At 41.4% G+C, this 23,580-nt stretch overlaps 1 protein-coding gene across 4 annotated transcripts in view; it reads left to right on the top strand.

The window, feature by feature from the left end:
• CTNND2 (catenin delta 2) overlaps window positions 1-23,580 on the top strand; it is a 921,118-nt gene that overhangs the window by 526,157 nt on the left and 371,381 nt on the right. For all 4 annotated transcript variants that reach the window (XM_082258174.1, XM_082258173.1, XM_082258172.1 and 1 more), the window contains exon 12: window positions 2,292-2,475. In XM_082258174.1, coding sequence (XP_082114300.1) covers window positions 2,292-2,475 — 184 coding nt within the window. The remainder of the gene's footprint in view (window positions 1-2,291; window positions 2,476-23,580) is intronic.

Raw genomic sequence — 23,580 nt, 5'->3', positions numbered from 1 at the left:
GGATGTGGCTCCGCTCCTATCACACCTATATGTGTGTATGTGTATATATACATATATGTGTGTGTGTATATATATCCCTATACAGAAGTTCAGATGTTATGCCTGCCTCCAAAGACGCCCAAAAATTGCCCAATAAACGCCTGCAACAACACACCTGGGCATTTTTGTTGCAGGCGTTTATTGGGCATTTATTGGGCGTCTTTGGAGGCAGGCATGACATCTGAACTTCTGTATAGGGGTATATATACACACACACATATATGTATATATACACATACATACATACAGGTGTAATAGGAGCGGAACCCCATCCCTGCGCTAATGAAATTATTTGCATGGATGGGGTTCCGCTACTTTCACACCTATATGTGTGTATGTGTATATATACATATATGCGTGTGTATATATACCCCTATACAGAAGTTCAGATGTTATGCCTGCCTCCAAAGATGCCCAAAAAATGCCCAATAAACGCCTGAAACAAAAACACCCAGGTGTTGTTGCAGGCGTTTATTGGGCATTTTTTGGGCGCCTTTGGAGGCAGGCATAACATCTGAACGTCTGTGTAGGGGTATATATACACACACACATATATGTATATATACACACATACACAAATATAGGTGTGATAGGAGCGGAGCCACATCCCTGCAAAACATTTCATTAGCGCATGGATGGGGTTCCGCTACTTTCACACCTATATGTGTGTATGTGTATATATATATATATATATATATGTGTGTGTGTGTGTATATATATCCCTATACAGAAGTTCAGATGTTATGCCTGCCTCCAACCTCCAAAGATGCCCAAAAAATGCCCAATAAATGCCTGCAACAAAAACGCCCAGGTGTGTTGTTGCAGGCGTTTATTGGGCATTTTTTGGGCGTCTTTGGAGGCAGGCATAACATCTGAACTTCTGTGTAGGGGTATATATACACACACACATATATATGTATATATACACATACACACATATAGGTGTGATAGGAGCGGAGCCACATCCCGGCGCTAATAAAAATTCTAAGAAAAAATATCTTTATTTTCTGGTTCTGGACATGCTGCAGAGCTGAAACTTCACAGGTACACATTTTAGACCGCCCAGACACTAAATCCAAAGAAATCTCATTTTTTTTTTTCAATAATTTTTTCAATAATTGGCTCTCTATCAAAAATGACAATTTTAAGAACTTTTTTGTGTGATTAATAGTCCCTGGGGCATTACCCATAACCCTAGGCACTTTTTAGGGGCATTTATTGGGTTTTAGGGCTTCAAAATTGGGTTTTTTGATTACCGAAGTTCGGGTCCCATTGATTTCAATGGGGTTCTGGAATGCGGACCCGAACTTTCGGGAAGTTCGGGTGTTCTGGTCGAACCGAACTTTTCAAAAGTTCGATCATCCCTATCGTCTACTACATTGACTCAGGTGGCTGTATCCTGATATCGGAAATCTACTTCCTGCCCCTTCTCTTAGAATGGGCCCTGACTTTTAATGAGATCATTGCAATGGAAACTTTGACCCAGAGAAAGTACACACCACGTAGATGTGCTGGTGAACGTTTTATAACTCTTCCACTTTCTGAGCCTTAGTGGCGCAGTAATCTCAGAGTTCACTCTCTCTGAGGCTATTAGGTGCGTTTTTTGGTATTTCCTTACCTCTTATAGTCATCCATATTTTTCCTTTTATAAATCTCCCTGCACTGTAACACTAACTGCACATTTAAGATGTTCTTTTTTGGTGATATGTTTCCACTTATTGGTTAATTTGCTGATTTTCAAGCATTTCACTTGTTACTAGGTTATTGTACACCCATGGTATTATTTCAAATATAGTCATCCTGTACAAATGTGTGTTTCTTGTAATAGCTTTGTAACTGCATGCCCTGTGTATGTAAATATTTCAAATTCTTCTTGAATAAAAAGTTGATGTAAAAATAGTGGATACCATTGTTGTAATGCTTGGTAGTCACGTAGATGCAGAATGGAATTACTTCTCTCACATAGGGCTCATTACAATGTTGGATACACATTTTTTGTACCGCATTAAAGGTATCTGTAGTTTTTAACAACCAATTGGATCCACAATAAGATAAGATCTTAATGATTTTATTTTGGATATGTATAGTCATCTCAGATTGCAAGCGACCTTTGTGTTTTTATAAGTGTAAATTAAAGGTGGAGCTTGGGTTTTTTCCTGTTTTTTTTTTTAATCCACGTATGAAAACTAAAGAAGAATATACATTTAAATTGAGATATTTTGTATTATTGTGCACTGTTTTATTGCATTTAGGAGTTCTGTGGAACCTGTCTTCATGTGATGCCCTTAAAATGCCAATTATTCAAGATGCCCTCGCAGTGTTGACCAATGCAGTGATTATCCCTCATTCAGGATGGGAAAACACTATCTTACAGGATGATCGTAAAATACAGTTACATTCATCACAGGTGCTACGCAATGCCACTGGATGCCTAAGGTAGGTTTCAAAATAATAAACAAAAGTTGACGTGTATGTGATTTGTGTTTTTTTTCTTATATATTTGTACCTGTATTTTGTAACCTGCTATAAAAAAAATGTACATAAATAAAAGACATTAAATATTACATACAATATTAATTTGGCTTCATAAAACAAAGATTTTTTTTAAATATTGTTGTCACTAGTAATCTAAAACATGTAAATCAATAGCCTCCGGACTTCAGAAGCCACAACAATGAATGGTGTACAACTCAGTCATACCCAGAGGGCTGCGGTGGTTCATGGGCTTCTGAGATCAGGGGACACAAACAGGACTTCATTTTTACCAGCTTTTTAACAGAGCAGAGAAATATTTCTTTCATTTGCACTTTTTTCCCTTTATGTTTTGTTTGTTAGCACAATTATGAATTGGAAACTTTTTTCCACATTTATTAAAATTAGTACTTATCTACGTTTTTTTATACTACATGGCAGACATGATTCACCCATTCATATCACACTAATGTTAAGAATGTAAGGATATTTGAAAATCAGAATTCTAATCCCAAACATCATATAATTAAAAAATATACTGTATATTCTTAATCCCCAAGCATACTAAGGTGTACCCCACTTACATCGTTTTGACAAATGTAGCTTTCTACTCAATCATATAATTTTTATTTTAAAATCATTACAAAAGCATACCTATGTGGCTGCAGGAAATATTAACTTTTTTGTCACCAGGACCTAATGATGCCTCGATTCCCAGGTCAAACGTAGTGTTGCTCTATAATGGCTCCAGCCTTTCTATGCAAAAGAAAAGGTATACTCCCCTCCTTTCTGGAATTTGTGGTAATCTTTTAAAGCATATGAAAATCAATAAAATTACACTAAAATTAGACTACAACTGTACATATGAAAAATAGGTCTAAAAATCATTGTAACAATGTAACATCAATTATAACACATTTTATTACCAACCACCATGTAAACCTGTCACCTTTTTTAAATTTGATATTATTGTCATTGATGGTATGGGTATGAACATTTCCCTGTGGTACATGATGTTATTTTGTTTTTATGGGGTTTAATATATCATGGCAGTTTTAAAAATTTTGGTGTAGTATTAAAGAAAGGTGACTGGTTTACTTGGTTGTTGGTAATGAAATGTGTTAGCATATGATCACTATACAGCCCAAGTAAAAGTTGTTATTCTTGCTAGCAAAAGTGTACCCATTCCAGAAGGGTACACTTTTGTGTGTGGGTGATTTACTGTATGCCTGATGCGAAACTGGCTGGTTTTGCAAATAAGCCTCTTGTGGGTCTAGATGCAGAGGTAATTCTGGCTGAAGTGTTTGCTTACATATTGGGCTTCCAGGATTTCCTGCTGCACCTCCCCCCTTTGGGGTGACCATTTCTTTGGATCTTTATTGGAGGATATCATGCATATACTAAGCATAGAGGTAAATTTTCCTTCAGAGCTTGCAGGTACTGAATTCAGTCACCTTGCTCCCTTTCCTTACTAGACAAGACTTCCATACCCCATAGATAGCTATGATCTTCTGGCCACCAAGGGATAGGAGACCCTGGCAGACTCAATATGCTGGACCAGCACTCACACCTTTGTTGACATTAGGGTTTGCTCTCACAGCTGAGGTTAATGGGGGGGGGGGCAGTTGTCTGGTTACTAGAACCCCTAATTAAAGTAAACATCTCGTAGATGTAATAGATGTTTTATTTTCAACACATATTAATATTGTGCAGTCTCTCTACTGCTGGCTTCTATCCTCTTCTTTTCTAAGATCCCCAACAGTACATGAGTCTGGCTTTATTTGTGCTGTACAAGTGTGAGTCACCTTTAGGGAGACTTTGACTATCCAGAGGCATTACCTTCTCTCTCTAGTGGATTTCCTTCACCAGCGGACCTTCTGGTTTTTCAATCAACAAACTAGTGACTATAGTTCCTCATCAAACATGACTCCTAGAGAGGGCCTAAATGGTTACTGCTGTCTTTTCTACTGTGTTGGATTTTCCTGTGTTATCAGTCTGGCTGTCCCTCTCTCATATATCCTTCAATTGAAAAAGTACCCTTTGAAACATAGTTTTCGATCCAGGCAAATCCATTTACAACATTGTCTCACTCCTCAATTATCCAACTGGTGCAGCACTTATCCTAAAAAATATCAATAAAATATACACCTAATTGATCATATGTGCATCAAACCACAAAAAATGAAACTACATAAAATATAAAACATGCATAAAGTTCAAATAATATTTGTGCCACCCCTTTATAGCCACATTCTCATTTGTCAATGTGAAATCAGACAACCAAAATATTTTCTTGTCATTGCAAAATGTTATAATCCTTTGACGGACACTTTTACAATCAAACGATGATAACACTTTGCAATGACAAGAATTTTTTTTTGGTTGCCTGATTTCACATTGACAAATGAGATTGTGGCTTTAAAGGGACAGCAAAAAGATTATTTGAACTTTATATCTATATGCATGTTTTATATTATATGCAATTACGTTTTTTTTATGGTTTAATGCACATATGATCAATTAAGTGGATTTTTTATAGATATTTTTTAGGATAAGAGCTGCACCAATCAGACTTGTATAAAGTACTCAAAATTTCTACTTGAGTAAAAGTACAAGTGCTCGATCAAAAAGGGACTTGAGTAGAAGTGGAAGTGCTCGCAGAAAAAGTTACTTAACCACTTAAGCCCCGGAGGATTTGGCTGCTAAACGACCAGGGGGTATTTTGCGATTCGGCACTGCGTGACTTTAACGGACAATTGCGCGGTCGTGCGACGCTGTACCTAAACGAATTTGGCGTCCTTTTTTTCCCACAAACAGAGCTTTCTTTTGGCGGTATTTGATCACCTGTGCGATTTTTTGATCACGCGCTATAAACAAAAAAAGAGCGTCAATTTTGCAAAAATAGCAATATTTTTCCCTTTTTTTTATATGAAATTCCCCCCAAAAAAATGTAAAAATCAAAATTTTTTAACATTTTCGGCCAATTTGTTTTATGCTACCTATGTTTGGTAAAAAAAATCGCAAAAAGCGTATTTTGATTGGTTTGCGCAAAAGTTATTGCGTTTACTGACTAAGGGAAAGATTTTTGTCATTTTTGTTGTTTTTTTTTTTAACGCGTAATGGCGGCGATCTGCAATTTTTTTTGCGGTACTGCGACATTGCGGCGGACAGATCGGACCCTTGACTGACATTTTTGACACTTTTGGGGTTACCAGTGACATTTCTACAGTAATCAGTGCTATATATATGCACTGTTACTGTAAAAATACACTGGTAGTGAAGGGGTTAACTTTATTTGAGAGGGAGGGGCTGTGTGTGTCCCTAGGGGCGTGATTCTTACTGTGATTGGCTGTGGCTTCAGCTGTATGCAGAGTGATCAACGGATCTACATAGTAGATCCATATGATCAGCTCTCATACAGAGGGGAGAATGACAGGCAGCTTGTTTACACAAGCTGCCTGACTTTCTCCCTCTCCCCCGCCGATCGCAGAGTGGCCGGCGGACATTGGGTCCGCCGGTCACACGCGCGGGGGGGTCCGTGACCACGCGGGAGCGGGAGCGCGCCTCCGGCGGCGCGCGCTCGCTCCCTAGACCCTCACAAGCTAGTGACGTAGCCCTACGTCACTTTGCCTGTGAGGGGCTGACCGCCGACGTAGATCGCGTGCGGCGGTCGGCAAGTGGTTAAGTAGAAGTACTAAAGTATTCAACATTTTTTTTACTTAAGTATTGCAAGTAGTTTTTTCAAAAAATTTGCTACTTAAGTACTAAAAGTAAAAAGTACCAGTAGTTTTGAAAAAAAAATTATACTCAAGTACTGAAAGTAGAAGTACAAGTACTGTGTTATGTAGTTATTAAAGAAAGAAGTCAAAAGTTTGAACATCATATTGTTTTTTATTATTTCAAATGATTTATTCAAATGAAGAACCTAAAGGACAATCACAATTCCTTAGGCTGTAACTTTTTGTAAACAAAAAACAGATAAAGTATGTCCCTCCCTTCCCCTTTTAAAGCATCCACCTTTTAAAGCCAGGGGTGGTCTCCTTCCTGAGCTTCCTCACTGTCACAGCCAGGCAGATCACTTGAAGTTGAAGGGCCAGGGGTGGAAGGTGGTGTTTTTGGTTCGTCCATCTTTTCAGCTGATCAAAAGGCAGAACAGGAGCATGCGCAGTCTTCTTAATCGCGGTTTGATTTGATTTGCTCAAATGATGATGATGTGCCAGGCCAGCTTCATCAAACCTACAACGCTTAAAGTGAAAAATGCATCAAAAACTACTAACAAAGTGGCTGTGCTAAAAATGCTAATAAAGTGCCTGCAATTATATATATTCTTCTTGTATTCAAAATCATCGCCCACAGTATCAAAAATAAAGTGACATGTCTGTGCTAAATGCAGTGCAAATTATTCCCACAATGTAAATGTAATTCATATAAAATATATATGACAATACCACAATAAAATAAGTTGTGATTGTGAATAAGTTAGGTGCAAGTTTAAGTGTGTAAACTAAACTTTATAACGAAAAGTCCATAACTGAATTCCAGTGTGCAATCTAAGAAGTGCTTGTCACTTGCTGTCAGATGCTTCCACCTTTCTTCTGTGATCTGCTCAAGTAAAGTGGTGGACTGGATAGCCTCTCTCTCTGCCTCTCACCTTAGTAGCACTGGCACTGCACTGGTTCAAAAAGCTGTCTATATTATTTTCCTTATAAGAACTTGTCAGAACATGCTTCCACCACCTGTCCTTCACACTAGTAGTGCTCATTTGCTTTGCTCAAGTCAAGTGCCACTGCCAGTGGCCACTACAGTGCAGGCACAGCCGCACAGCCAGAGGCAGGCCGCAGGAAGCACAGGCCGCACCACAACACAACACTTATGGTCCATGGACCATGGATGGTCGGATAATCATCATAGCCATCAGTCTTACTCTTCTTGGTTCAAAAAAGCCACCCATGACCCGTGTGTATATAATATATTAATATTTTATATTGATTATTTGATTCTCAAATGGCACATTTGCCATGGCAAGGATTAGGCCCTCTCCACGGTCCACCTCACTCACCTCATAGAGAAGAAGATGAGATAACAAAGAAAATGCTCCGAGTCCTGCTCCCGCGTCCCGCCGCCCGTGTCACAACTCCTCTCAGTAAGGGCCCTAAGGGGTGGAGTCTGAGTGACACACAACACGTCTAGAGGCAGAGACCTCGAGCGGGAAGACGGCAGCATGGCTCCTCCTGTGTGGTCTTAACTTGATGATCATGACAGTGATTCCGCGGGCCGTGGCGCGAGCGAGGCAGTGGGATTGATTGAATTGAGTTGTGCTGCCTACTGCTACACGCTACCTACTACTAAATTGTGAGTCAGTATATTTTATTTCATTTTTATATATAAAAGCGGTATTGTTGAGCACTACTAGCCACTAGATCTCCTGGCTGTCACTTTGTCACATGTTGGGGAATCACAGCGGCTCGGCTCCAGAAGTGGCGGGTGTCCCCGTCATCCTGCCAGGGCCGCCAAGAAGTTCATCAACTAATCTTAAGTTATTAATATCTTATGAGGAGAGGACCTATGAGATAGAGAATTGAAATAATTAAATATATACTGCTTTTTGAACCAGTGCAGTCAGTGCCACAGTGCCACCCAGACGCTATCCACCAGTGCCACCACCATTAAGTGTGTTGGTCGGTCACTCGAGCACTGAAGGAGGTGGAAGCATCTGACAAGTGAAGTGACACTTTAGATTTGCACACTGGAATTCATTTATGGACTTTTCGTTATAGATAGGTTTACACACTTCAACTTGTTGCACGCACCTGACCTAACTTATTTCATAACTTATTATATTGTGATTTATTGTCATATTTTATATGAATTGAATTTACTGTTACATTGTGGGAATAATTATTTTCACTGCATTTAGGCTTTAGCACATTCATGTCACTTTATTTTTGATACTGTGTGGAGTGTGGGCAGGGCACACTGGGGGCAACGATGATATTATATCGATTGCACAGGCACTTTATTCGCACAGCCAAGTTGTGTTAATTGTTAGTAGTTTCTTGATGCACTTTAAGCGCTGTAGCACAATTTATTTGTTTGTTTCATATTTTCTTTTTATTGGAAAGATTTGGTATAGCAGCTTTTATTATACACAGCATTTATTTTCGTATGCGCTGATTTACAAATGACATTATACACATTTTTTTGAGCTTTATGCAACCTGCCATCTACTGTTCTGGCAGTGGTAATTTTTTAAAAGTAACGAGTAACTATGCAGCACAAAAAAAAAATACTTGAGTAGAAGTATCGAAATCATCAAAAAAATGTAGTGAAGTAAAAGTAGAAGTAGGAGAAAAAAATTATACTCTAGGAAAGTACAGATACCGCATTTCGGTACTTAAGTACAGTACTTAAGTAGTTCTACTTCGTTACTATACATCTCTGGCACCAATTAGATAATTAAGTATTTATACACATTGTAAAAGGGAGTGTGTTGGGGTTCTGGCAGTTGATGACACTAATTGCACATAGCAGCTCACACTATTATTACAAATTGTGTGACTCCTCAATGCTGCAGGGATTTTTGGAGTTCATAGTAACCCCTTGACAGTAGTGTCTCTTCAGTCGAGCACACATATCTTTATAAAGATTTCTTTGTCGGCATTGGACATGTCACTTCTGTCCTTGTGCAGAGAGTCTCGGTCGCAATCTCTCTCCCCGGTCATCCTTTGTTTGTTGAAGACTGTTTCCGACTCATTAAATGGACTGGGGCATTTCCTTCTTTTGGGTGGAGGGTGATTCTAGAGGACATATATCTTTTGATCTGAAGAACAGTTCTAGACTGCCCTTGGTGAAGGTTTCTGATCACCAACCTTGTTGTATCCTACTATTATTCTGGAGCTTCCACTTATTTGCTTGTCATATGTTTACTAGACAGTGATGCTGAACAGTGATCCTGAAATTGCTTAAATGTTGTCCAGCAGGTATTTCGCGCTGCCATGCTTGGTCAAATATTAAATATAAAATATGAAATGTTATTGCACCAGACCAGTACCATTTGCCATTGAGCTCCCTTCAGGCTCTGGTCTTTATCCCTGTTCAAACTGTTTTTACCTTTGGGGAATTAGGTTAAAATCTCTTTATCAAGAACAGTTTCTGGTTTTCTGTCTTCTCTGGGGATTTCTGGTTGCATAACTGATGATTACAGCAGTGATGCCCATATGTTACTGTTGTGTAAAGTATGTGCACTGTTCTACTTCACTCATTGAACGGAAAAAAAAAAACAACCTGGTAAAAGGCCAGAGATAATGACAGGAGAACCTTTGTCTTATAAAAAGTTTCCAATAAACTCAATTTTTATCGTACATTTAGGCCAAAATGTATTTAGCTACATGTCTTTGATAAAAAAAAAAATCTGAATAAGCGTATATTTATTACAGGTATATATTTGTCACAGGTGTTTGAAAAATGACCAAAAAAAGTACACAAAGTTGTCATTGAAATGATATATTGCTCACACATGCCATACCTATCACAGTTTCGGAGGCCCTGAAATGTCAAGATAACACAAACCCCCCCCCAAATACCCTCATTTTGGAAAGTAGACACTCCAAGCTATTTGCTGAGAGGCATGTTGAGTCCATGGAATATTTAATATTTTGCCACAAGTATTGGGAAATGCCAAAATGTTTTTTTTTTTTACACAAAGAAGTCACTTAAATGATATATTGCTTAAACATGCCATGGCTATATGTGTAATTACACACCAAAATACATTCTGCTGCTTCTCCTGAGTATGGGGATACCACATGTGTGAGACTTTTTGGCAGTCTAGCCGTGTACAGGACCCCCAAAACTGCCTTCAGGCTTTCTAAGGGCGGTAATTGTTGATTTCACTCCTAACTACCTATTTCAGAAAGTAGACACCCTAACCTATTTGCTGAGAGACATGTTAAGTCCATGGAAAATTAAATATTTTGCCACAAGTATCGGGAATATTACAATTTTCTTTTTTTCACACAAAGTTGTTACTAAATTATATATTGCTCAAACATACCATGGCTATATGTGAAATGATACCCCAAAATACATTTGGCTGCTTCTCCCGAGTATGAGGATACCACATGTGTGAGACTTTTTGACAGTCTAGCCGCGTACAGAACCCCCAAAACCAATCACCGCCTTCAGGTTTTCTAAGGGCGGAAATTGTTGACTTCACTCCTAACTACCTATCACAGTTTCGGAGGCCATGAAATGCCAAGACAGCACAAACCCCTCCAAATTACCCCCTTTCGGAAAGTAGACACCATAAGCTATTTGTTGAGAGGCATTTTGAGTATTTTGCAGATCTCACTTTTTTTACAAAGTTTTGAAATTTGAAAAAAGAAAGAAAAATAAATTTTCCTTTATTTTCTTAATTTTCCAAAACAAATGAGAGCTGCAAAATACTCATAATGCCTCTTAGCAAATACCTTGGGGTGTCTACTTTCAAAAAGGGGTAATTTGGGGGGGGGGGGTTGTGCTATTTTGGCATTTCATGGCCTCCGAAACTGTGATAGGTAGTGAGGAGTGAAATCAACCATTTTTGCCCTTAGAAAGCCTGAAGGCAATGATTGGTTTTCTGGGTCCTGTACGTGGCTAGACTGCCAAAAAGTCTCACACATGGGGTATCCCCATACTCAGGAGAAGCAGCAGAATGTATTTTGGGGTGTCATTTCACATATAACCATGTTATGTTTGAGCAATATATAATTTAATTGACTTCTTTGTGTAACAAAACAAAAAACACATTTTGGCATTTCCCAATACTTGTGGCAAAATATTCCATGGATTCAACATGCCTCTCAGCAAATAGCTTGGAGTGTCTACTTTCCAAAATGAGGGTATTTGGGGGGGGGGGGTTGTGTTATCTTGACATTTCAGGGCCTCCAAAACTGTGATAGCTAGTGAGAAAGCAAAATAAGCAATTTATGCCATTAGAAAACCTGAAGGCAGTGATTGGTTTTCGGGGTCCCGTACACAGTTAAGCTCCCAAAATGTCTCACACATGTGGTATCCCTGTACTCAGGAGAAGCAGCAGAATGTATTTTGGGGTGTCATTCCACATATACCCATGGCATGTGTGAGGAATATATAATTTAGTGACAACTCTGAAAAAAAATTGATATTCCCTAAATTTGTGGCAAAATATAAAATATTCCATGGACTCAACATGCCTCTCAGCAAATAGCTTTGAGTGTCTACTTTCCAAAAAGGGATCATTTGGGGGGGATATTTGAACTGTCCTGGCATTTAGTGCCCAATATTAGAAGCTTATGCCACACATCACCCACTCTTCTAACCACTTGAAGACCAAGCCTTTTCTGACACTTTTTGTTTACATGAAAAAATGTTTTTTTTTTTACTAGAAAATTACTTTGAAGCCCCAAACATTATATATTTTTTTTTTAAAGCAGAGGCCCTACAGAACAAAATGGTGGGTATTGCAATTTTCTTTTTTTTTTGCCACACGCTATTTGGGCAGAGATTTTTTCAAACGCGATTTTTTGAGGGGAAAAAAAAACACTTTTTGTTAATTTATTGCACAAATACACTATATTTTGCCCAATTGTTTGGTAAAATATAAAAGATGATCTTATGCCGAATATATATATATATAACAAACATGACATGCTTTAAAACTGCGCACATCCGTGCAGTGGCAACAGACTACGTACATTTTTAAAAGCCTTTACAGGTTACCACTTTAGATTTACAGAGGAGGTCTAGTGCAAGAATTACTGCCCTTGATCTGACATTCGCAGTAATACCTCACATGCGTTTGCGGTGATACCTCACATGCATGGTGCAATTGCTGTTTACATATGACACCGGACCAGTGCTTGCGTTCGCCTTTACATAGTTACATAGTTAGTGAGGTTGAAAAAAGACATCAGTCCATCCAGTTCAACCTATGATGTGTGTGTGTGTGTCTACTGTTAACCACACATTGCATACCCCTGTATGTTGTGGACTTTAAGGTGCCCATCTAATAGTTTTTTGAAACTATCAATGCTCCCTGCTGATACGACTGTTTGCGGAAGAGAATTCCACATCCTTACTGCTCTTACAGTGAAGAACCCCCTGCGTATTTTAAGGTTAAACCGCCTTTCCTCTAGTTTTAGTGAGTGGCCACGTGTCTTATTGTATTTCCTTTCTCTGAATAGGTTTTTCCATATGCTAGGGTTGCCAGTACAATATTTGTACATTGATATCATATCCCCCTCAATCGTCTCTTCTCTAGAAAGAATAAGTTCAGTGCTTGCAGTCTTTCCTCATAGCTGATGTCCTCCATTCCCCTAATTATTTTTTTTGCCCTTCTCTGGACTTTCTCCAGTTCCAGCACATCCTTCCTGAGGACCGGTGCCCAGAACTGGACAGCATACTCCAGATGTGGCCGGACCAGAGTCTTGTAGAGTGGAAGAATAATCTCTTTATTTCTGGAGTGAATCCCCTTTTTTATACATCCAAGTATTCTGTTGGCTTTGCTTGTAGCCACTGCCAAGCCTGTTGTCTACCAGTACCCCCAGGTCCTTTTCCATCCTAGACTCACCCAGAGGTCCCCCCCCCCAGTGAGTAGCTTGCTTTCTGGTTTCTGGCACCCAGGTGCATTACTTTACATTTTTCAACATTAAACCTCATCTGTCATGTAGTTGCCCACCCCATAATTTTGTTTAGGTCCACTTGTAAGGTTTCCACATCCTGCCCAGAAGATATTGGCATGCTTAGTTTAGTATCATCCGCAAATACTGAGATTTTGCTCGATATCCCCTCCTCTAGATCATTTATGAATAAATTAAACAGGATTGGCCCCAGAACAGAACCCTGGGGGACCCCGCTTTCCACACCCGCCCAATCTGAGTACTCCCCATTAATCACCACCCTTTGCAACCTCCCCTGGAGCCAGTTCTCTATCCAGGTACTCACCTTATGGTCCATACCTACCTTCCTTAGTTTGAACAGTAAGCGTTTGTGGGGAACGGTGTCAATGTAACGCTCCTGCGTTTTTATTATAGGCTGGATTTGCAGCTGCAAAATCTCCACTCAGTAGTCATGTAGAGATGTGTTGAATACCAGATCCAACTCTCCAGGACTCATCACCGTGGGCCTGTCAGCTTCAACATACAGATATATACACACTCAATGAGATGTTCCTGGAGTGATAGGATGTATATGATAGTATGAAGGTGATGTGCTGAAGGGACAGGTGTGAACAGTGACAAGGATGGTAATCACTTGATAAGTTTGTATAGGAGAGTTCAAGATGGTATTTAGGAATGCAGATAGGTTAGTATTGAGTATGCTAACAGGTGGTGAGGACAGCAGATGACAAATACAGGATAGACTAACCCAGTGCAAGGATAGATAGTAGTAGACAGGAGAGCCAGCAATCTATGCAGCAGTGCAGATGATAGATGGTAGTAGGCTGAAGAGCTAGCAATCTATGTAGCAGTGCAGATGATAGGATAGTATAGATAGGTAGTAACAGTCCTTAATGTACATAGGTAGATAGTGCAATAAGGTTATGGAGGGTTCTCCTGCGGGGTACTTATCACTTGTAATGTTAGTAGTTTAGAGAGGTCCAGTAGATAAGGGATGGTCCGGTAGCGAGATACAGGGATCAGTAGCGAGGTTCCGGTCTGCTCCAGGTAGAGGGAATAGCTGGAGGTTCCGATCGAGAGACAGGCTTGAAAGCATGTGAATAACAAGGCAGGTTGAACGAACAATGTGAGTGAGACCGCCGGCGGTTGAAATAGCCGCTCTGCGGCGCTCAGCAGTGACATCATCGTTCTTAAAGGTATATGCATACCACCTGAAGAGAAAGGTGGGACGCATTACAGAGGAAAGTGGTGATTAAGGGTACCGGAGGTACCAGAATCTTACAGTCAATTGGTTTGGCAAGAATGATTTTCCATTAATCCATGCTGATTACTACTAATAATACCGTTTTCATTACTAAAGTCTTGTATGTGGTCCCTTAACATCCCCTCCAAAATATTGCAGACTACTGATGTTAGGCTGACCGGCCTATAGTTACCCGGGATATATTTCGGTCCCTTTTTAAATATTGGTACCACGTTGGCTTTTTTCCAATCAGCTGGCACCATATCGTCTGTAAACTATCCTTAAAGATCAAGAATAATGGTCTGGCACCTGGCTGAGCTCTTTAAGAACCCTCGGGTGCAAGCCATCCGGTCCCGGTGATTTATTTATGTTAAGTTTCTCTAGTTTAGTTCTAAGTCTATCTTCTGTTAGCCATGGCAGTATTTCCTGAGGTGTGTTGTTTAGTTTGGCCTTACAAGCTGGGTTAGTTTAGCCCCCCAATTCTTTTGTGAAGACTGAAGAGAAGAAATTATTTAACACTACCTCCTTTTCCCTGTCCTCTGTAGCCAAAACTCCCTTATCGTCTTTTATGGGGCCAATGTGTTCTGGCCTCGCTTTCTTACTGTTTATATACTTAAAGAATTTCTTGGGGTTCTTTTTATTCTCTTCCGCTATATGTCTCTCGTGTTCTATTTTAGCTGCCCTGATTTCATCTTTACATTTCTTTTTACACTCTTTGTAATGCTTGAATGCTGCCAATGACCCCTCAGCCTTATATTTTTTGAAGGCCTTTTCCTTTTCATTAATATGCATTTTTATGTTAGAGTTTAGCCACCCAGGGTTTAGTTTTGCCCTTTTAAATTTATTTCCCTTTGGAATGCACTGGTCAATCCCTTTGTTAAGTATGCTTTTGAAGCACTCCCATTTTTCCTCCGTGTTCTTTGTTCCCAGGGTTCTATCCCATTTGATATTTTCTAGCAGAGAGCGCAGTTTTGGGAAATTGGCTCTTTTGAAATTCAGTGTCCTTATATTGCCCTTGTGTTTCCTATTACTGTAATTAATACTGAAACTAATTGACCTACGGTCACTGTTTCCTAAGTTGTCCCGTATTTCTATATCCGTGAGCAGGTCTGTATTGTTGGTAATCAGTAGGTCAAGAACCGCATTGTTTCTTGTCGGTGCATTCACCATCTGACCCATTAAATTGTCCTACAAAACATTTAGGAACTGCCGAGCCTTGGCTGAATGCACGGTTCCTTCTGCCCAGTCTATATCTGGATAATTAAAGTCCCCCATTATAATGACATTTCCCATCCTTGCTGCCAATCCTATTTCTAAAAGGATGTCCGCCTCCCCCTCCTCCCTCTGGTTGGGGGGCCTATAGCATACGCCCAACATTACTTTCCCCACAGTGCCTTCCCTTCGAAGTTCTACCCATAGGGATTCTGCCTCGTCCATAGCTCCATTATTAATATCATCCCTCATATTTACCTGTACACTGTTCTTAATATACAGACATACCCCTCCCCCTTTTTTACCTTCTCTATCTCTGCGATAAAGGGAATACCCCTGAATGGTCGCCATCCAGTCATGAGAGCTGTCAAACCAAGTCTCTGTTATCCCCACAAAATCTAAGTCCTCCTCAAACATCAGCAGCTCCAGCTCTCCCATCTTGTTGGCCAGGCTTCTGGCATTGGTATACAAGCCTCGTAATCTTGATCGGTTACATATATCCTCATTTGATGTTTTTAGGCTGCTCTTGTGATTTTTCCCCATACCCCCCCTGGGTTTAGGAGCTCCGAACACCCTACCGCTAATGCCCCCATTTCTGCCCTCTGGATCTTGCTTTCCACTGGCTAATTCAACATTTGTACCCTCCCACCATCACCTAGTTTAAAAGCCCCTCTAACTTTTCGGCCATCTTTGCGCGCAAAGATTTTTTTTAGAATTTTTTTGTTATTATAGGGAATTTAAATTAGGGATTGACCGATTATCAGCAATACCGATATATCGGGGGCCGATATGCACTTTCCCCCGATATATCGGAGTCGGCCCCTGAGGTTACCAATATTGCCAATATTCCAGGAAAGTGCTGTACCGGAGTGATGCCTGCAGCTAGAGGCATCACCCCGGTACCGGCATCCATAGCCAACGGTCGGCTGTCTTGTAATGACAACGGATGCGGCTGAGAAGCCGCTCGGCTATCATTACAAGGAGCGGGACGGGACGTTCCCCCTCCCGCCGCCTTCCGTGGCTTGCCCAGGTCTCCCATCCCACCGTGAGACCCAGGCATCCTACCTCCACGGCCGCTGAAGAGAAGATCCGATGAAAGCCACATTCACCTCTGATCGGGTCTCCATGTAAGCCAAACTTGGCTGTTTTGAATGCTTTTAAGTGCAGGGGAGGGGTTTAGGGACTTTTAGACCCCCAAATCCCTCCACAACTGTACCTGTGAAGAATAAAAACAATTTTCTTTTTAAATGTCCAAAAATATCGGCCAATATTGGCTGATACCGATATCCGATGACCAAAATATCAGTATCGGCACTAAAAAATGATATAATTTAAATAACCCCTATGATAGCAATAAGTAGTGACAGGTACTCTTCTTTCAAAAAATTGTGGTCTATTGGACTCTAGATCTCTCCTCTGCCCTCAATGCATTTGACCACACCAAGATTGGTGTGATAAGATGCTTTCCCAATTTCTCAATGGCGCTGTTTATATCTGGCGAAACCGAAGTCATAAAATGCTCATAGCTTTCGGTATCTTAGGCCATTCTGGTCTCAAGTCAGCTCTATGGTCAGCTGACGGAACCACCGACTGCAGTCTCGGGTTACCCGGAGGGACAGGAGAGCCCGAGAAAGCCATGGAAGGTGGGGGAGGGGGGGGGTTATTTGAAAAAAACAGTCTAGCGGCTAATTATCTGCTAGGATTGCTTTTACATGAAAGCTGACCGCTGGCTGTAAAAAACAATACCAGAAAGTGTGTGGTATGCCCACCATTAGACCTCCCAGCATCCACCCACTTTTAATGATGGGCATACATGCAATGTTGTTTATTTTTCTGCCAAGATAAGTGTTAAAAAAAAAATATAGCGAAGCATAGGGGAGATCCGCCCCCTGTCCACCCCATTCTTTATGCTTCGCCATATATGCACTTTTTAACTGCGGTGGTGAAATCACCTCCTACAGCGCTACAATAATTGATTATGTAAATGGTGGGAGCAAACGCTGTTGCTATCAGAATAAACAAATCAGTGCTGCAGTTGATGGGCGTACCTCCCTGTGTAGGTGGCTCTGCCTCGCTTTGCAGGAGATCGTTCTCTCCATCAGATTATGGAGATGTGTCTCCACTGCGAATGCTTGAAGGGATCTGTTAGATCTGGGGGCCACTAAGAGCAAAGCTGTCCCTTGTAAACACAGAAGGCTTCCAAGGTTTACAAGTGACAGAGATCGGGAGCAGGGGGTGAGAGCCGGAAGTGGCAGAATGGAGTTCCACCTTGTTCCAACTGCAAAACTGGATGCTCTGAATGAAAAAAAAAAATGTGCCAAACATTGCAGAGGAGTGGGGAGAATGAGGAACAGCGGAACTTCCCCTTTTGGGTGATGTCCTGCTTTAAGTTTCTGTAGATTATTTTGTACCTGGTTTTATGTGGGCCACAGAGGTACCTTCAGTAAAATGGTATTAATAGTACTGTTAAGAATATCAAACCCATCCTTTTTTATCTATAAAAACGGAATATAAAAATGATTTAATACATCCACTGATAGGCAGGGTAACTGCATGGGAGATGAGCCTTATACAGAGGGTCAAGTAAGCCGAGGATGGTTGCTTTGATCAAATATTGCTACATTTGGTGCTGGAGCTGGGGCCATGGCCCTTCTCAGGTGCGACTATGTGAGCAGAGGAGCACCACTATGTTGGCCTCCAGTGGTACACTTGAAGGCTGGGCATGTCTGATGGCTGTTCAGGAGGTGAGCCTGGTGCGGCAGATCAATGAGGTCCTAAGTGGTTACTGGCAGCTGTAGGAGGAAAGATGGCCACTACACGTGGCACTGGAGCTGGAGTCGCGATCAGCTAAGCTGTTCTAGCAGAAGGGCACCTCCATGATGGTCTCGGGCGATGCACTGACCGGGTGAGCAGCTCTGATGACTGTGTGGGAGGTGGGCCAGGCACGAAGGATTAGTCCAACAGTGATGGCTGATAGCAGCTGGAGGTAAGATGGCCGCTGCACGCGGTGCTGGAGTTGTGGCCCGCACGGCCGCTTTCGAGCAGAGGAGCATCTCTGTGGTGGCCTCGGGCAGCACGCTAAGAGGCGGGGAAGCTCTGGTAGCTGTGTGGGAGGTGAGGCAGGCATGGAGGAGTAGAGAAAGCTGAGGATGCTAGCAGAATGGCAGGGGCTCTTCACAGAGACATCTTCTCAGGTCTCCATTCAGTCACGCCCCCCTTATTATTGCATTTTTAAATATTTTTGAGCCATAACTGGATAGCTACTCTTTTTGTATTACAGTATACTTAGGGGATGGAATTTCCCTGCTGTGTAGTTTGAGCCTAGTTTAAAAAGCTCCTTGAGCCTTGTGAGTATTGCACATTTACAGTATATGCTGGTACAAGAACATTCTTATTTGTAAGTGGAATATTCTTTTACATGGAGTTCAGGGCCATGGAGGGAAGCAAGTTTGATTCCTTGGAGAGGATATTATGAAGTGCTTTTATACCTTTAAACAAGTGGTTATTTTGATGCTTCAGTTCAGTAGGCAGTGGGATTAGTCCTGGAGTACTGATTCACATCAGTGGATTTATCGATTATTAAAGATCTTTTCTCACCTAGAGTGCAGTGGTCTTGCCTTCAGCCTGCTGGCAGGATATTACATTTCAGGTTGGTGTTATAGCACAATTAACTAAAAAACAAAAGTAAGAAATTAAAACATATTTTTATGTGTACCCTCAGTATGTTTCCAAGAAACAATAATTGGGTTTTACAATTAAATTAATTGGTAATCATTGCTTGTTGCAGGTGTTGTATTCTTTAAATGCAAGCAAGTTGAAACAGTAATTTCCATAATTTTTTTTTATTTTGTAAAGCAACAAACACCATCATGAGCCAAAATTTAAGCCTGAGGCATGGTCCCACCCCCACACCCACACCCACAAAGAGCTTTTATACTTAGGTTTACTGGTCATGCAACATACATAATAAAATATACAACATGAAGTCATAACAAAATGCAACACAATATATAAAATATCAACAATGTGTATAAAATAAATATCTCACACAGAAACGCAATGAAAATATACATTTAAAATAACTATTCAGACTGCCACTGCTTGATTATCTGACACTTTAGCACCATTTAACCCTTTCATTGTTGGATTTAGAGATCAAAACCATTTGAATGTTATGTTAAGTGTTTAATTACCCTGTGATGATATGAGAAAGATGGAAAGAAGTCTTGCTGGCCAGCATAGAAAAATGAAGAAAATGGAAAAAGTAAGAAGGAATGTCCAAACTATACAGGCATTAAACTAAAAGGAAAAAAGAAGGCGGTTAGTTCCAAGAGGGAGTGAGGCTCCCCCCCAGGAATAACTAAGCGGCTATTTGGGCAAGTAAAACTGGACTAATTGGGTTAATTTATAAAACATAATGAAAAATCATTAGATAAGAGTACAATCACTCAATATTGCATGTGGCGCACCACAAAAATTCCACCCCTAAAATCACCCACACATATCTAAAAACATTAGACAATGACACTTTGCTAAAATGTAAAGTAGTGAGTGTACAGGTTGTATAACAGTGTAAGTTTGCTGTCCCCTCAAAAAAATTCAACACACAGCCATTAATGTCTAAACCGCTGGCAACAAAACCCCTAAGTGAAAATGTCCAAATTGGACCCAATTAGCCATTTTGGGTGCCTGACAGGATAGAGGGGGAGGATGTAGAGAAGGATAAAAAAGGGGCGGGGAGAGGAAGGGATAGAACGGGGGGAGGGGGGAAGGGGTGGGAGGAAAAAGGGAGGAAGGGAGGAAAGGAGGGGGAAGGGGAGAGGAGAAGAGAAGAGGAAGGGGGGGGGCAAGAAGGGGGGGAGGGGAAAGGGAAAAAAAGAGAAGGAAGGGGGGTCAGGGAAGAGGGGGCCAGGGAAGGGGGGAGGGAGAAATGGAGGGTGGAAGGAAGAAAGGGGAAACAAAAAAAAAAGGAAGGGGAGAAAAGGAGGACGGGGGAGATAAAAGGTCTCACCTCAAAAAAAGTATACTGATACTGAAGACATTTTTTTACCTGTAATATCAATATTCCTTGTTAGAGAGATGAGTACAGAGAGCTTCAATATGTAATAGCGGTGGGTATTCCCCGCCTGTAGTTGGGAGGACCCCAAGTCTAGTATTTGATATGTTGGCCCAGGTGTATCTCAGGGTGCAGTAGTCTGTAGGGATAAAGGTCCCCAAATGAGAAACCAGAGGGAGGAGGGAAAAAGATGAGAGGAAAGAGAATGTGAGGGAGGGTAGGGATGCTCCCCACACTGGTTTGAATAGGGAGATACATATGGATTTCTCACACCAACAATGAAAGTGTATGTAACCTGTCGAGGAAGTCCACTGGCAGTAAGCTGAAAGCACGAGGAAGGGGCAGCCCACACAGTGTAAGAGCCTTAAATATGTGTCCCAATCAGAGGCGTTTCCTGACCTGGCCGGGATGGGACTGCACCTGCGACATGACTCCCTAACAAGGAAATATCGATATTACTAGTATAAATTTTCTTCGGTATCCATATACTTTTTTGAGGTGAGACCTTTTATCTCTCCCTCCCCCTTTTCCCCCCTCCTTTTTTTCCCCTTTCTCCCCCCCCCCCCCATTTCTCCCTCCCTTTTCTTTTTTCCCTTTCCCCCTTCCCCTTCTCCCCCCCTTCCTCTTCCCTTCCCCTCCCCCCTTTTTTCCCTTCCCTGGTTCTTCCCCCTTTTTTCCTCCCCCCATTCTTTTCCTTCCTTTCCTCGCCCCTTTTATATCCTTCTCTACATTCATAGATATACCCTTTTATGTATGAGTTAATGTGATTCCCATTCACAATACAATAATATGTATCCTTGTTGTTTTTCGCCCCCTCCTTTCCTCCCCACCTCCTTTCCTCCCCCTTCTCCCTCCAGAGGCTCCAGAGGATATTTCTACCATATTACTAGTCCCTTATATAGATATGCTGAACAGTGCTCCAGCTCCTATAAGTACCAATACTACTTCTATCTGAGCTGCCAAGCCCTGATAGGTTGGTAATCCACTAATTGTACTATTACAGCTCTGTCTAAAAGGTGATGGCATTCGCCCTCAACACAATCCCTTTACTTTCAGGGTGATTTTCCCTACCCTTGTGTCCCCCATTTGTACCATCACTGAGTTAGGGGGTTACTTGGTATATTTTTAATCAGGTGTGTCCCCACATCTTCCTCTCTCCCCCTATGCTTGCTGCTCCTGGTCTTCAGGATCCCAGATACGAAAGTCATCCTTTCTATGCTCTCTGTGCTTTCACAGTGAAAGTGTGTTCCATATATGTAAAACAAATGATTGTTGTTTACAATGTATCGATTGTGATTCTTTTTGTAGAACCTAAATGAAAGATTACAAATGGAAATAGGCTCCCGTATTATCACGAAACATGTCGAGCTTAATCTACTATAAACTCTAACACTATTAGGCTCATCGCTCCATCAGCCTGTTGCTGGAGTGGGCTGAGCCAAGTGATTATGTAGTGTCTGTTTGACTATATATTTTTTTATCATGTATATATGTATTTTTAACTTTTTTAATTGTTTTGAATAAAATTTGTACTTTTTTTTAAAATCGTGCCTTCAAAGTCCATGTTTTCCCAACCTATAGCTCTTTTACATCATAATTAGTAGGACGTGACACTATTAAATTTTTTTTCGTACCCACAGTACCACCTTCTGTTTGTGCAATCTGCTTAGTTCATTCCTACTTACTAATCGTGAATTTGAATATCTAAAAGTAAAAGACTTTATTATCCTGACCTTTTACATCATCAAGGTCTTACCTTGCCTTCCTGTCTACAGCCATTTTGGACATGTGCTGACTGCTGTCTTTTATAGACTCTGATTACTTCATCATTTCCTGACGCTTCCTGGGTGTCACTTAGTGATGAGGTTGCACACAGGATATATATATTACCTGTTGGCTTGAAGTCCTTTGCTTGTGTGTTTGTGCTTCAAGGTGCATCTCTGCTTGCTATCTTCTGTTTTCCGTGTATCTCCATGCATGACCTGGCTTTGGCTGACAACCTTCCTGGCTCTCAATTTCCCTTTTGACTGACGACCTTCCTGGCTCTCGATTCCCATTGGCTGATGAACTTCTTGTGACTACGCTTCTGTCAAATCCCTATCAGTTCTTCCGCTCCCAGATCCGAACCTGCTCACCTCATGGTGGGGCGACCCTGAGGAACGCGACCTTGTGCCAACAAGCAGCGAAGTCCATCTCCACCATCAGGAGCTCTGGTTAGCGCTTAGACTCCGCACCTCAGGTTAGCCTGCGTCTTCCACCAGGGTGACCCCTATACACGTTAGGCTCAGCTACGGGAGTCGTGACAGTGCACGCGAGCCATGAATCCTGAGAATAAAGGTACCCCTACGCTCCCCATGCTGGTTTCCAGGCTTGATCAACAATATCACCCTTTGGGTCAGTTTGCTCAGGCATTGCAGACGTTGCTTGAACGCACAGGGCACCTCACCCCAGGTGCTGCTAGGCCAGTGGTTCCTCCTGCTGCTTCTGTTGCCACTTCTGCTCCCGCACCTGGAATTGCTGTTACCAAAGAGATTACTGGTTCAGCCCCCCTTCCGCAGTGCTATGGGGGTGATCCGAGTCAGTCTCGTTGTTTCCTAAACCAGGTAGGCTTTTATTTTGAGATGGTTCCCCAGGCATTTCCTTCTGACAGATCCAAGGAAGACTTCCTAATCTTGTTGCTTTCAGATAAAGCCTTGGCTTGGGCAAATCCCATATGGTAGAACAACAAACCTGAGATACTCGATTACCCGAGTTTTGTTGCCTCCTTCCACAGGATATTTCGATGTGCCTGCTCTCTCTGCCACTGCTACTAAGCTACTTTTGTCCGTCCAACCAGGTATGCGAACCGTAGCCAAGTATGCCATTGAATTTCGTACCATGGCGACCTTCTCTCGTGGCTTCTCCAATACTTTGAAGGACAA

Source organism: Pelophylax lessonae (genome assembly GCF_965119305.1).
Source record: "Pelophylax lessonae genome assembly, chromosome: 5".
NCBI lineage: Eukaryota > Metazoa > Chordata > Amphibia > Anura > Ranidae > Pelophylax > Pelophylax lessonae.
This window is presented reverse-complemented; position numbering and strand designations above follow the sequence as displayed.